Raw genomic sequence first — 16280 nt, 5'->3', positions numbered from 1 at the left:
GATTAGCATCTTCAAAGACCCATTGTTCTCCCTAATGGTCCATTGACTTGTCCCCAGCTAGCCAGCCAGACTGATTGCATTCTGTCTTCTGATGGGCGTTCCCCAGGTGCTGGAAACACTCTTTTGTAGTACAGATGTATAGTCAGTATTCCTAACTTTAAATACAAAAATGATACCTGCATACAAATAGGGTAATCACATTCAGCAAATCATAACCTTTCTAATGATATCTTACATGCCGTATCTTGCACAAAACATATAGTTATGCTATAATCACATTCTAACAATATTTCTATGAAGAATATGAGGTGTAGTGTCACAATGTTATTACCCACTTTGATTTCTACTAAAACTATGTAATAGTAAGCTTATGTTAAGCTGTGCCTCTTTCATACATATTGAACTATAACCATGCTCATATGAGGGGATAGCACTCTTAAGTGAAGAATAGGCGTCTCTGCTAATTTGTTGACACTTAAAATGCTGCAGCTGCTTACTTATGTCGACTAGAGGAGTTCTCCAGTTTCAGGGAGGTGGATTATCTACTCAGAGGCAGTAGTTAGGTCGATGGGAGAATTCTCCCAACTACTGCCTCTGAGTTTACACCGGGAGTTAGGTCAGTTTAACCGCATCGCTCAAGTGTGTGGATTTTTCACTAATTTCCTAGTGTAGACCAAGCGTAAGAGTCTCTGCGAATTTGTTTTTGTCTCAGTTCAGCACATAAGATCATTCTGTGAGCAGTCGTCTTGAGGTTTTGTCTAATGTATGCTAGTCACTGTAGAATATGAGAGAGAATATGCTATCTCTATCACAAGAGGGTGAGATAATATCTTTTATCGAACCAACTTCTGTTGGTGAGAGAGACCAGATTTTGAGTTCTTCTTCAGGTCTGGAAAGTGTGTCAATACAAGATGGTACAGATTGTTTATAATGAGTAGTTAACACACATTTCAAGGGATCATTCAAGTGACCTATTAACATTTCTCTACTCATGGCCGGGGGCAGGGCCACCCAGAGAGGGGGGCAAGTGGGGCAATTTGCCAGGGGCCCCGCGAGCCCTGGCTCGGCGGCGGTCTAGGTCTTCGGCGGTGGGTCCTTCAGTGCTGCTGAAGACGTGGAGCGATTTAAGGGTCCCCCGCCGCCGAAATGCCACCAAAGACCTGGACCGCTGCCGGGTGAGTACAAGCGCTGCAGCTCCCCCGCTTTGCTCCAGGCCCCCTGAATCCTCTGGGCGGCCCTGGGGGCGGGGTGGGGGTAGAGGCTGAGGGGAAGGGTTTAAGTGAGTTATAGATTGTTCCAAGAAGCCATAAATCCAGGATCTCTATTCAGTCCGTGCTTTTTAGTATTTAGCAAAGCTGTGAAATTAAGCTCTCAGTCCGAACTTTAGAAGGTTTTGTTCAGATTTCCCTTGAGAATAAGGACTGTGGAAAGTGTTCACTCAAAGGTGATAAGGTACTTTTGTTTTTTATCATTTTTCTGCGTGAGTTGATTCAAGAGCATAGTGATTCTCTGGTTTCACCCACATAGTTGTTGTTGGGGCATTTAGTGCATTTGAGGAGGTGTACACCTCATGTTGTGTTAGGCATGTGAAGGATCCATGGATCTTAACACCCCTCCCCACAACACACGGTTTCGATAATGCTAGCCGTGGAGATATGTCTTCAGCTTTTGCATCTGTTGTTGCAGGGTCTGGCGCCATTTTCAGTTGGCGTGTCCTGGTATTTGGGGAGCTTGCTTTTGATAATGAGCTTGGAGGGTGGGGGGGATTGTTTGAAGGCCAGAAGTAGGGGTTCAGAAAAGAGTTCTTTTAGAATGTGGTTCGAGTATGTGTGGTGATTATCTGATGATAACCCATATTGGTACCAATGTGGGGTGATAGGTGACAACTAGGCGTGTGTGGGCAGAGGATGTTTTAATTCTATATTGAAGCAGGTTCTGCTGTTGGGTTATTTGGGTGGCCCATTACATAAAGTGATCTAGTTCTCTGAGTGTCCTTGTTTGGTGAAGGCAGTTTTAAGTAGGTTTATCCCAGACTTTCTCCTGTGAGCATATTCTGTGGCATCTAAGTGCCTGGCTGTAGATAACATTTCTTGGTATGTTTGGGGTGGTTACTGAACCTCTGAAGGTAGGTGTGGTGATCCATGGGTTTTTTTTATATTGTCTGTAGGATTCCATTGTCGAAGCTGATCTTGGTGTCTAGGAAGTTGTTTCTAGTGTGGGCATGTTTTAGAGAGACTTTTATGTATTGGTGGTAGTTGCTGAAGTTGTGGTGAAAACCTGAGGTAGTTTAGGTGTCTGTCCAGAGGATGAAAATATCATCTATGTATCTCAGATATCTCATTGGTTTCATGCTTGTGTTTGTCCAGAAATTCTTCTTCAAGGCAGCCCATGAAAAGATTGCCATATTGGGGAGCCATCCTAGTACCCATGGCTTTGTAATTACGCAGATTTCTGTATAGAGGTGGACTAGGAATAAATGAGAAATGATAGTTAGTCACTGCCATCCAGAATACCCAAATGCTTGTAGAATCCAAACTGCTGTTGCCATAACATGCCACTTGAGCTATTAAGTCAGGCTCTATAGAAAATCCTATAATAGCTGTAAATCAATTCCTTAAAGCATTGTATGTTTTCTGAAACTTTTATCGGTGTAACAGCAGCCTGATACTCTTCCTTTCTGTGAGATCAAAAACAAGGTCATGTGGCATGATTGCAAAACATTACAAACATCAGTAAATTATATGAATTGCTAATTTTGAAGGGTTTTTTTAATAAGACATCAGATTCCAGTGCATCTGAGCTAATTTAGCAGATCCGATTCTGGGATTAGAGGGAGGACAATAATCTCAAGTATTTTTAGAAAAACTCAAGTATCTTATCTACCTACAGCAAGAACTCCTTCTCTGCACTTGCTAATTTGCATAGATAACGGGCATCTAATTGGATAGTGAAACTATGGAATTCAAAGTTGCTGGCTTTTCTACTCAAGCTTCTTCTAGAAGGAAAGTTTAGAGATTCCAAGATGGGGAAACTAACAGCTTATTGCTGAAAGTTATTTATGAAGATTCTTGTTGCTCTCATTACTGTTTGCTTCAGTGAGAGACAAAGAAAAGTAAATTGTCTTCCTAAAAGGCCTTGTCTTCCTGTTAATGTTGTTACTCAATGCAGTTTGTTCTGTGTTTGAGATTAAAATTATGAAAAGAATCTTTTTGAAAGAAGTTTGGTGTCTCGTGTCTCCTCACATTCTTTTAAAAGATCTGTCTCCTCCCCCCTCGACCCTTCCCCCCCATTCGCCAAAAGGGGAACTGAGTTCTAGTAGAAGTTCAACCTGAAATTCTGAATGTAGGTAAAATAACAAAATAAAACATACACTGTGTGTTTATCTTTTAGGCCTGCATATAAAACAAAAATGTACTTTTTCAGCAATCTGATTGCTTAAATTATTTGCCATATGTATAAATCTAAATGCAATGTGTCAAGAACTAAGGGATAGCCTAATCTCTCAATTTTAGGCATCCTCCCTGCTATGTATATATATATATATATGTATCATGTCAGATACAAGCCACCTTTAGCAGCTCTTCAGGAAAAGTCCTTATTCTACTATTGAAATTATTGGTATGAAGGATTTCTTGTTTATCTTAACTTATTTACTTCTGCCATTAGTCAAAGTTGTATATAGGTTCATATCTTTAAATATTATCCAAACATATTGAAGGCTATAAGAAATAAAAGTAATGCTGGAGTTCTCATGGTAGAATATTTTCCTAAAATGGAACATGCAACACCACCTGTTTCTTTCAATGTGAAAAACTGTTAATTGTCAAGAGCTATTACTATTATTTAACTTTTTGTTTTGACAGATTGTCTCCAGCAAGACGTTGACAAGACCATTAATGTTTAAAAATGGTAAACCTGCAGGGAAAGGAAGCATTACGGTAGGATGATACTTGGCTTTCTGCTTCTAGCATATAGCCCACAAGTTGTTTCTCTTACTGAATTAAATATATTCGATCACATCATAATAACGGGAATATTTCTTTCACAGATGGCTGTTTGCCTCTTTCAATGTAGAAAACAGTACTTCTGTGTTAATCTAACTTACCAAATTAAATGGCCTTCAGAGGCTCAAATAATGACTTAATCAGTTTCAAATAAACTCAAGTGGTGAATATTTATTTATTTATTTATTTATTTATTTTTAACAACAAAAATCAAATTGCTTCTTTCAATTTCTTATCCCTCAGGTTCTGAGCAAATGTGGACTCTTGTTAATTTTTATTTTCTTCCCAAATTATTTTACTTTCATCTCAAGCTGCATCCTACATAAATAGAATTAGGATAGAAGTCTAATGAAGTGTCATGATGCTAGTGTGGTAATTTAGATAAATGGCTAATATTTAGTGGTATCCAAAGTAGGTGTGTCTAGAGCTTTACAAATAATTAAGGTGATCTGTGTGTCCTGAGCAATATATCATCTTTTTGGCAGAGAACAGCAAGGGGTTACACCAAAAGGGTAACTAGGTAATGGAATTGAGACACAAGCATTAACATTCCTGATCTTTACTGGTTTTTCTGTAATAATAGGTCTATTTAAAGTTACCTATCTTTAGGGCTACTTTGCAGTTTTATTATTGCTTTAGCTGTAAGGTTAATGAACAAACACTAGCATATATACAATTACTGGATTGTCAAGCAGTGAGTGGTAGAACTGTAGATTTGGCAACTAATAAGAATATAAGCAACAACCATGCTGGCATTAACTAAATGGAGAGCACATTAATGATCTTTATTTTTGGGGTCAGTTTTTTTTTTTTTTTTTTTTTTTTTTTTTTTTTTTTTTTTTGCAGCATCGGTAGGGGCTGTACTATGGTGACTAGAGATATTCAGTTAATATAGACTCTAAGTCCAGAAGGGAATCTCATGATCATTTAGTCTGACCACCTGCACTTCACAGGTCACAGAATTTCACCCACCCACTCCTGTAATAGAAACCTGGCTGAGTTACTGAAATTCTCAAATCTTGGGTTAAAGACTTCAAGTTACAGAGAATCTACCATTTACTGTAGTTCAAACCAGCAAGTTACCCATACCCCATGCTGCAGAAGAAGGCAAAGCCTCCCCCCCACCCCGCCTCACCCCCAGGAGCTCTGCTAATCTGACCTAGGGGAAAATTATTTCTTGACACCAAATATGATGGTCTGTTAGACCTTGAGTATATGGGCGAGCCCCACCAGCCAAACACCCAGGGAAGAATTTTCTGTAGTTACTCAGAGCCCTCCCTGTCTAGTGTCCTATCTCCAGCCATTGGGGATATTTGCTAATAGCAGCTGCAGATATGCTGTGTGCCATTGTAGGCAGTCTCATTATACTATACCCTCTATAAACTTATTAAGCTCAGTCTTGAAACCAGTTTTTGCCCTCACTACTCCCCTTGGAAGGCTGTTCCAGAACTTCACTTCTCTGATGGTTAAGATCTTCATCTAATTTCAAGCCTAACCTTATTGATGGCCAGTTTATATCCATTTGTTCTTGTGCCAGCTTTGGCCCTTAACTTCTCTCCTTCCCCGGTGTTTATCCGTCTAATGTATTTATAGAAAGCAGTCATCTCCCCATAGCCTTCATTTGGTTAAGATAAATAAGCCAAGGTCCTTAAATCTCCTCTTGTAAGGTAAGTTCTCCATTCCTCTGATCATCCTAGTAGTTCTTCTTTGCACCTGTTCAAGTTTGAATTAATCTTAAACATGGAAGATCAGAATTTCACACAGTATTCCAGTTGAGATTTCACCAGTGCCTTGTATAATGGTAATAACACTTTCCTGTCACTACTAAAAATACCTTGGCTGATGCATCCTAGGATTGCATTAGTCTTTTTCACTGCCACATCACATTGGTGGCTCATAGTCATTCTGCAATTGACCAATACACCCAGGTCATTCTCCTTCTCTGTTACGTCCATCTGATATGTCCCCAGCTTATAGTAAAAATTCATGTATTTAAGGATTAACAACAAGAGCTTTCACTTCGCACTATTAAATTTAATCCCATTTCTATTGCTCCAGTTTTCAAGGTCCTCCAAGTCGTCTTGTATGATATTCTGGTCCTCCTCTATATGAGTAATACCTCCCAACATTGTAATTTTATTCTCACACGCCTGCTTTTTTTGTGCCAAGGTCGTTAATGAAAATGTTAAATTAGATTGATCACAAGACAGATCCCCGAGGAACTTCACCAGTTATCTCCTTCCAGCCTGACATTTCGCTTTTCAGTATGACCCATTGTAGTCTCCTACTTAACAAAGTCCTTACTCACATTTCGATTCTCATATCCCATCTTCTCCAATTTAATTTCCCATGTGGAACTGTATCAAATGCCTTACTAAAATCCAGGTAGATTAGATCTACTGCATTTCCTTTGTCTAGAAAATGGGTTATCGTCTCTTTTTAAAAAAAAAAAAAAAAAAAAAAAAAAAAAAAAGGCAGGTTGGTCTGGCACAATCTACTTTTTGTAAAACCATGTTGTATTTTTATCCCAATTATTGTTTACCTCTATGTCCTTAACTACTTTCTCTCTCAAAATTTGTTCCAAGACCTTGCATTTATTGAGGTCAAACTAACAGGCCTGTATTTTCCTGGATCACTTGGTTGTCATGACTTATGGCAAGTTGTATCTTTGATTCCCTTACTCAGTCTCTTTATGGGCACCCTAATCCAAGTGACAGGTCTGCACCTGTACTTCTTTCAGGCTGGAATCCTGCAATTCACACCACTTTTAGGCTCGGTCCCCAGGTCACAGCACCCATGTTCATCAACTGTATCCTTGGCAGGTCCACTTGGGTTTTGGCTCCTGCTTTGACTTTTCTCCAGGAAGTGACAGAACAGCTTGTTGAAAACAAAGTGTGATTTATTTATATGAACACAACAAAGGGAGAGGGAAAAAATTCAAACAGAAGATAATATGCATATAGATCTTACCTAAATGTTAGCCTTTCCTTGCAATTTAGGTAACCACCATCCCAGTAATCCCCCAGCATTGGGGAGTGCAGCCTCTATGCCTCTGTCTGACCCTTCAGTTAGTGTGGTTCCCTCCATCCATCCTTTTCTCCCCCAAGTTCACAGGTAGTCTTTTATCCATTTCAAAGTCCCTGTGTTTGTTGTGGAGCAACACAACCTGGTTAGTTGGGCTTATGCTTCTTCCCAGGTGGGACAGAGGCAGACTTCCAGCAATGGATTTAGTGTACTGTCCATCTGAGTGCCAGCATTTGGCGCTGTGTATAGCCATTGTCTGGGTTCCTGCAGACCAAAACTAAGGGCATATCTGCACTTACAGTGGTGCACCAGTGCAGCTGCACCCTGCACCGCTGTAGCACTTAGTGAAGACGTTACCTTTGCTGTTTGGAGAGGTTCCGCGTAGGTACTCCGCCTCCCCGGGAGGCAGTAGCTATGTTGACAGGAGAAGCCTTCTCGTTGATATAGTGCTGTCTACAATGGGGAGATAGGTCAATATAACTATGTCATTCAGGGATTTGGAAAATTCACACCCCGAGCGACACAGTTTATACCAACATGTTTGTAGAGTAGACCAGTGCTAACTAACACTGATTTTAGCTTTACCTTTTAACCAGCATCAAAATAACCACCAAACTCACTGGGAGAAAGAAAGATGAATCATAAAATTAATGCAGCTCTCTCATATTCTTCACAGTGGTGATGGATGTTAGCAAAATGGATGGACAGATTTGGCAATGCAATTCAAATGGGAATGCTCCATTGAGATCAGCAATTAACAGGCTGAGTCTGTTAATTAAGTATTTTGGGATACTGCCAAGTAAGAAATTAAACATTACTTAGCAACACAAGGATCATGTCTTCATGAGTCCTGTACACTGTCTTCAGGCTACAGTGTTAGTGCCCTAGTTTGCACCACCTCTCTTCTATACAGTGAAATGTGGATATCTGGTCTACTTTACTCAGCTAAAATTGGTGACTTTCCAAATTGTGACTTTGTAGCCAGAGAGCATGACCTTGGCAAACTTGCAGGGGTCAGCTCCCATGTATAAGAGATTTTTTTCAAACCAAGATCTATGTATGATTTTCTAGCTACTATTACAGTACTTTCATCAATGATGTCCATAAGTTTGTAGTGATATTGTTTTTCAGAAGACTGGATACAAATGGCATTCTTGTTCTTCCTGTATCAGAATTGGTCGAGTACATAATGGAACAGAGTATGCTGCATCTGAGGATGGTACCTCCCACAGACTACTTGCTAGTTATAAAGTTGAGACCAACAGACAAACTTTGACTTCAGTCTGTGATCTGCCTATAGAGTTAAAGACCCCACCAAGCACCCCTTTCTTGCCTTTGAAAATGACAGAACAGCAGTAAAATTCCTCTTAGAATGCTGACTGCCTTTTAGTGATAACCACAGTTGAGCATAAGGGAAACCACAGTTTTTTAAAATATGAAAAACATTTAGAAGCTTGGTCTAAAATTGAACTTGTATTGCATAAAGACAGATCTGACCATATAGTCTAGTGGATGAGAGAAGCTCTAAAAATGTGCCTCTGTACAGTTAGTTCATCTAGCAAGCTCTTCTATCTCATTGAGCAGGAACATTTGGTGTTGGAACTCATAGGTTCTATACCTGGTTCTGGCACCAAGTCTGTGGCATTTAGCAAATTAAATAATCCAGAATTTTCAAAGTGGTCCCTTTTTGGAGGTTTCAATTTTTGGTGCCCATTTTCAGAGGTATTGAACACTCTCAGCATCTGTTGACTTCAGCTGCATTATGGGTGCATGCCTCTGAAAATCAAGACCTGTATGTCTCAACTTGGGCCATCCAAAATTAGTGGCCACTGTTGAAAATGTGAATCTTAACATCTGTACCTTGGGTTATTAATTTGTAAAATGAGACTATTTACCTAGTAACATAGGAGTTGTGTGGCTTGCCTGATGCTTTCAAAACACTTCAGAGCTATGTCCTACCTTTTCATCCAAGGATCTCCAAGTACTTCTATTTTTAAATAAATATTTCACATCTACCCTTTCTAGGTATGTTGTGAATAATATTAGTGAAGTATATGGTATCTGAACACAGAATAAATGTTTCTTTTATCTACCTAGATTACAGCAGAAGAAGTAAAAGATAACAGGGTGGTCTTATTCGAAATAGAAGCAAGGAAACTAGAGAATAAGGTACTTAATTGCTGTATTTGTAATAACAAAGCATTAAAATAATGATGCTCTTATAAATAAGTAATGAGAGGGATTGATTCATTCTGGGATTCTTTGCTGGAGAAATTAAGTCTACTAAAATACTGTTTACAGTAGAAGAAAGCCATAGAACACAGAACATTTGTAAATTACCATATCTACTTGTTCATTAGCCCGTTTATTTATATGCTCTAATTACGCAGCTTTGAATTCGGGTCCTGCCCTTCATACACATAGTGGCCCCATTGTCCTGAGATGGAACTGTCCGGCAGTATTTACAGAGCCCAAAATCTCACCCTACACTTAAAAATATTTCTATTCTACTCATAGTTATATAATTCTTTGGCTTGCTAATATAAATGATCCTGTTTTAAAAAGCAATAATGAGAATACCTGAAAAGTGATTTGTATTCTTCATCAGAAAGATGTTTAATAGTTTTTAGGAAAGTCTTTTGTTTACCTTCCATTTATCTGACTATATATATTAATTAGTGTTTGATAACATTCATGCCATGTGATAACTGCCTATTTTTTAAATTCAGGATTTTTTTGGAAAGTCAGACCCTTTCTTGGAGTTCCACAAGCAGACCTCGGAAGGGAACTGGGTGATGGTTCACAGAACTGAGGTAGGGGAGGTTGTTCACAAAAAATTAACTCAATAAAACTCTAATCTGACTTTAAATGTATAACATAGCACTAAAGGTACAGCACCTTCAGAGCGGGCGAGGTGATCTTGTGATTAAAGCACCGGACTGGGTCTCAGGAGACCTGAATTTTCCCAACTCTGTTAGACTTTTTTGTGTGTGACCTTGAAAGTCATTAAATGTCTCTGGCACTCAAATCTGGACAATACTGCTTTTTTTTCTTACTCTTGTCCATTTAGATTGTAAACCCTTTGGACTTGTTTAGATGTATGTAATGTCTAGCATAATAGTCTAATTTTGGTAGGAACATCTAGATGCTATTATATTACTATTGGAGTGCCAACTTCAGCTAGGTCTGATATTTACTACTTAATAAGTTATACACTTATTTTGATCACTTACAGAAGAGCCTGAGGCCCTAATCAGTATTTAAATAATGAACAAATTTAGAGGAAGGCACAGTCCCTTATAGTACTAAGATTCTTTTTGCTTGATAGACATGAGGAGATTATAAAGTGGCCTTTGCTGACTTGCACTGTACTTCCTCCCCCCTCCCTCCCCCCCCCCCCCGCCTTAACCATTGAATCTCGGGAGGAAATACTTCTGGAAATGGTGTTTCAGTATAAACATTTGGTGGAGTGAAATGTAACTTCTGGAAATTATAATTTTACTCCCATTGTCTTGCTTCTACTGGTAAGATGTGGGGGTACATAGCAAAATGCTGCATATGCTTAGGGTCTTCATGTACAGAGGTACTGGAATGTTACATCCTCTCCAGTTTGGGATTTAAATTGTATGATAAATTAAATTTCCCTTTTTGAAAATTTTGATCTAGCAGTGAGCAGCAGCATCCAACTTCCTCCAGAGTGTTGGTATTAAACAAAATTTTCTTCTGTTATGATGATCCAACCATTGGGGCTCTTGTTATATCCTTGTCATGTGTACATGTTGTTGTTGGTTTTTTTGTGATTGCCTCACAGGTCAACACATTCCATATTTGTAATAGTTGCCCTGTTTTTATTCCATAACACTCATAGTCCCTCTGCATCTTGCCTTACTAACAATACTATTTTATCTAATCTTTTTGGCAGGTTATAAAAAACAACTTGAATCCGGTCTGGAAGCCCTTTAAAATACCCCTCAATTCTCTGTGTTACAGTGATATGGATAAAACAATCAAGGTAATATTTAAATACATTGCATTTGTCCTTAATGTATCTATCAAAGAAACAGTTGGCAAAGATCATGAATATTCATTTAACTGGTTTATCCTCTTAGTTTTAAGTTAAATTCAAAATAAAGGTTTTTATTATAAGTAACAGAAAACAGGGATGATGATAATGATGACCTGATAGTTTGTATTACAGGATCTCCTAAATTTTTTTGTCAAATTGACTTCCAGAGTTAGGGAAGCTGGTTAACCTAGAGTAAATGTGTATTTCCCTCTTCAGTTTTTCTTTTTCATCTGAATTAGTGTTAACACAACATTAGTTCTCAGACTTGTTAAAAGCGTGGGCTGTCTGCTTGCACATTTACAGTCCGTTAGAATCCTTTTGGTTGTTGCTTTTTCTTGCTCTCCTGCATATGACTGTCTGTTACCTGGTCCTTATACATGTTTCACACTTGTTTAATTCCCTTTCTTTCCTGGATGTGTGTCACAGCCATCAGGTCCTCTTCTCAACCTGCTCAACTGGACTTTGCTGACTAGTTGCTTCATTCTTTCCTCCATTGCTTAGATATTACCTACACAATAACCCCAGTTCCTGCTAGCCTGAGGAGTAGAGTGAATGTTCATGGGGATCCCCATGAATAAAGCACAGTAGCAAAGCATTAGCATTGAGTCGCTGGATCTACCCAGACAAAACCACCTGATGCCAAGCTGTTTTGAACATTAACTTATTTGTGTATAGAGCTAGTATTTGAAATATTCTAAATTTGGAATCATCTAGTCAGGAGGACATTTTACGAATGTAATTCTTTCACTACTAAATAGTTAGTACTATTTCCCTTCCTCATGCCACTAGCTCCCAAAGCAGAGGCATTGTGACAACACAGGCAGCATATTTCAATAAAATGGATGTCTGCTGCCATTGACATCCTTCCTTGCCTTTAGTCATTGGTCCATAAAGGAGCATAAAAATCTGTTCGCTTCAGCTCTGGGTTCCGTTGTTAGATGAGTGAATTCAAATGAACCTGCCTTATCTTAGGCACCATTTTTGGATTTGATGTTTGAAGAGCAGATGAATGCAGGGTTCCCTGCCTGCGTTGTCCTAACTAAGTTTGTGATGGTTCAAGTAGCCTGGGAGGATAAGATGGGCTCCACTCACAGGACAAGGAGTCAGTCTAGTGAATCCTTACTGAACATTATCTGCAACCATTGACACCCTTAGTCCTCATCACCCAAAAGTTCTTGTTTTTTTTGACACCCTGAATCAAATGACAGGCGGAAACTTGAGAACTAGTGATGGAAAAGCAAAGGCCAAAAGACAAAAGGTGAAACACAACAAATTTCTTCAAGCCTATGCTCAGGCTTACAGCTGGTCAGAAATTTTGTTACATGGTTTTTTTTTCTGATGGAAATTGCTTTTATGTAGAAATTGAAATGCTTCAGAAGTTTTTATTTCAATATTAATTCTTGCAGGGAGAATATTTTGAAACAAAAAAATCTATTTTGGAAAATTTTGAAACTGTTTTGAATTTAATTTTATTTTATGGGTTTTTCATTTTGTTTTGTTTTTACATTACTACTGATCGGTCATGAAATAAAGTATATTATGCAGTAATACCATTGGCATGTCATGAAATAATGTAAAAATGAAAAATTAAATTCAGAAACGGAAATTTTTCAAATTTCCATTACATTAAGTGTCAAAATTTCCTGCAAAACAAAAATTCCAAGCTACAGAAGCCATCATGCTGTCGAATTACAAAGCAAGAGAAGCTTCCTATCAAAGAATCGTAAAAATGTAATGCTAGAAGGAACCTCAAGAGATCATCTAATCCATTTCCCCGTCCCCATGCTGAGGTGGAATTAAGTATACCTAGACCATGCCTGTCAGGTGTTTTGTCTAACTAATTCTTAAAAACCTCCAATTATGAGGATTTCATAACTTCCCTAGGTAACCTATTCCATAACTTAACTACCCATATAATTAGAAAGTTTTTCCTAATATCTAATCTAAATCTCCCTTGCTGCAAAGTAACCCAAAGAGTTCTTGTCCTACATTCAATGAACATGGAGAACAATTGATCACCATTCTCTTTGCAACAGCCTCTTACATATTTGAAGACTCATCATGTCCCCCCTTTTTATTCTCTCCTTTTTTTTTTTTTTTTTTAGAGTAAACATGCTCAATTCTTTCAACCTTTCCTCATGGGCCATGTTTTCTAAATATCTTTCTCTTTTTGTTGCTGTCCTCTGGACTCTCTCCAATTTGTCCACATCTTACTTAAAGTGCAATGCTCAAAACTGGGCACAGTACTGCAGCTGAGGCCTCACTAGTACTGAACCAGTTACCTCCCAGATCTATATATGACGCTCCTGTTCGTGTATCTCAGAACGACATTTGCCTTTTTCATGACAGCATCTCATTGTTGACTCGTATTGAATTTGTGATCCTCTATATCACCCCCAGATCCTTTTCAGTGCTAGACCCACTTAGCCAGTTTTCCCCATTTTGTATTTGTGCATATGATTTTTTCCCTCCTAAGCATAATACTTTAAACTTGTCTTTGTTGAATTTCATCTTGTTGATTTCAGCTTCAACTGAAGCTGCCAAATCCAGGGTGGTAAACCAATTCATTGAGCCTCAGTGTCTACAGCACTGGTTAAATCACGTTAAACCCTTGAATGGATAGTCTCGTTGGGAAGTAAAGTGGCTTTATTGTGAAGGAATGCATTTTAAATTCACATTTTCATTTAATTCAGTTTAACTTTCCTGAGTGTCCCTGGGTAGACATGCATTCAAAGTGGCAGTTGAAGTATAGTATGGCACTCACAAAATCAAAATGGAATTCATAAATTGACAGACATATTCCCCAATCTGTCACAGCAATGTGTACATTTAGACAAAAGCCTACAAAAACAAGATATACCGTAGCACTTATTCCCATCCTGCAGAGAGGATGCAAGAGAGAATAAATCACATGCGACGGACATTAGTTGCATTGCTTAATGAACAACTGGAACATACGGTACTTAGCTAATATGGGTATAAACCTGCACAGAATAAAACAGTGATGAAGCAGAATAATAATTATCTTTATAAGTAAGCCCAGAATATGACAACCGGGGGGGGGGAGGAAAGAGCTAGTGACAGTTCTTCTCCACATGTCATGGATGTATTTTTCATTTCCATTTAATGGCCCCACTAAAAGTGTAGTTCCTTGACCAAATAAATCCTTTAAGATAGGGTTGTTTTCAGCTCAGCATGATCCAAAATGTAATCTTATCACCCAATAGAATACACTGTATAGGTGTATAATAAAACCTGCTGTGAAGTTTCTGATCTCAGTTACATGGGTGTATATCCAGACCAACTGAGTTTCCATGGAGTTGCTCCAGATTTACACAAAACAGGATAGAATCTAATCTCTGCAGCATTTTATTTTGAAATTGTAGTTTATGGATTTAAAATTACTTTCAGATGAGACAGTAAAATTGTGGTAATGTTGTTTTGAAGAAGAATTAAACAATGCTTTAACACTTTTATACACACAGTGGCATGCATAACAGGCTATCTTATAGTAAGTAAAAATGACTTTTTTAGCTTTCCTCAGTATGAATGCCTCTTCACACACTGAGTCGTTCAGTTTGTGTATTCAGCAGTAATGCACAAACCAACTTGCTACACTATCTCATTAATTTATTTCTAAATTGTGTGTGTGTGTTGCAGTGAGTCAATGATATCTTTCTGTACCACAAATGTGAGCCTCTCTCATTTGGAGCTAGCATGCCTGAATTCATCAGCTCTGAGAAGGGAAGAGGGAAACATGGATAATGTTTATGTTGCTACAGGGAGCCACCAAGATTGTTGCATGGGCAGTCAACCTTCTGATCTCAAAAGAAACATTGGGCTAGATGTATTTAATATATCAAACTCCCAGAAATGTTTTCTGTCTTTAAATAAAAAAGACAATTATGATAACCCTGGATCAAGCTATTATTACCGTTGAATGAAAAAATACCTTCAGTATTAAGAATTCCACCAATTGCTTGAGTAGGTGAACATCTGATTGGCTCAACATAAGAAAGCCTAAAGAATCTGCATCACATCTGCCTGTATATGAAATCTGTTTCTCCATCTGTGATACTGTTGTTGCCTGTATGCAGTATGAATTGGTGTTCAATGCATGTGCATGTATTATATATTTTATTACGGTGGTAGCCAAAATGTATCTAGGAGCTGTGCCAACAGAAGAAGGCACAGTCTCTGCACTGTAGAGCTTGCAATCTAAAAGGCAGTAACGTAGAAATATTAAATGTGTTATGCAGGCAGTTTTCTCTCAGAAGCCCAAGATTTTATTAAGATAGTTTTTTTTTTTTTTTTTTTTTTTTTTGGTTTGGTCAGTAATAAAATTATCTTTTCTTTAACATTTCATTTATGTGCTAGTGTACAGTATAATGGGGAGTAGGAAAGAAGGGCATGGAGAACAGCAGTATGGCTTAGATTGAATCTGTTTAGGGAGATTTTTGTCCAGGGTCTGTATATTTATCCCGAATAATGGAAAAATGCTTCAATGGAAATTTTGGAACTAGGAAGCTGTTATTTTAGTAAGTTGTCTTACCTATAATCAGAGCAAAAAATAATTCATAGACAGAGGTGATTAGTGCAATGTCAGTTTAAATATACAAACTTAATTCAGAATTATAATTAGGACATTCTGGAGAACATTCATAGCCTGTTCATTTTATTACTTTTTATATGTATGTAAGCAGGTTCTTCACAAAAGTTAAAATAACAATGGAAAACTAGAGCTGGGCTAAATAAACTGACAGTCTGCCATCCCACTCCATTAAACAAAAAGAATAACCCAAGAAAGGAAGAGCAAGTGAGAAAGGAAAGGCATTAAGGTTAAAGTTGAATTGATTTGATCAGTAAAGTCTTACCTTTGAGCTATAAATACAGGTAAAGAGGGATTTTAGCCAACATACTATCTCTGAGGAAGTTATGAATTTACAAATAATTAAGACTGCAGGTCTTGAGAGAACTCTCAAGTCTAGCTTCCGTTATCAGCAGTGAAAGGTACTGAACTCTGTCTCTGAGCCCCTCTATGGATTAGTAATGCTGTCCACTTGCTTTTGCTCTCCTGCTAACCACCCAGAGCCTGACTTGAAGTACTGATCATCCACATCTCCCACTGAAATCAATAGGAGTTGAATGTCAGTATCTCTGAAAATCAGGCCTCCAGCTTATAATGG

The 16280-nt window shown here is 38.2% G+C and overlaps 1 protein-coding gene across 2 annotated transcripts in view; it reads left to right on the top strand.

Moving 5' to 3' along the window:
- CPNE3 (copine 3) overlaps positions 1-16280 on the top strand; it is a 58117-nt gene that overhangs the window by 22229 nt on the left and 19608 nt on the right. For both annotated transcript variants that reach the window (XM_054020089.1, XM_054020090.1), the window contains exons 4-7: positions 3864-3938; positions 9126-9197; positions 9758-9841; positions 10951-11040. In XM_054020089.1, the coding sequence (XP_053876064.1) occupies positions 3864-3938; positions 9126-9197; positions 9758-9841; positions 10951-11040 (321 nt within the window). The remainder of the gene's footprint in view (positions 1-3863; positions 3939-9125; positions 9198-9757; positions 9842-10950; positions 11041-16280) is intronic.

Source organism: Malaclemys terrapin, chromosome 2 (assembly GCF_027887155.1).
Source record: "Malaclemys terrapin pileata isolate rMalTer1 chromosome 2, rMalTer1.hap1, whole genome shotgun sequence".
Classification (NCBI taxonomy): domain Eukaryota; kingdom Metazoa; phylum Chordata; order Testudines; family Emydidae; genus Malaclemys; species Malaclemys terrapin.
This window is presented reverse-complemented; position numbering and strand designations above follow the sequence as displayed.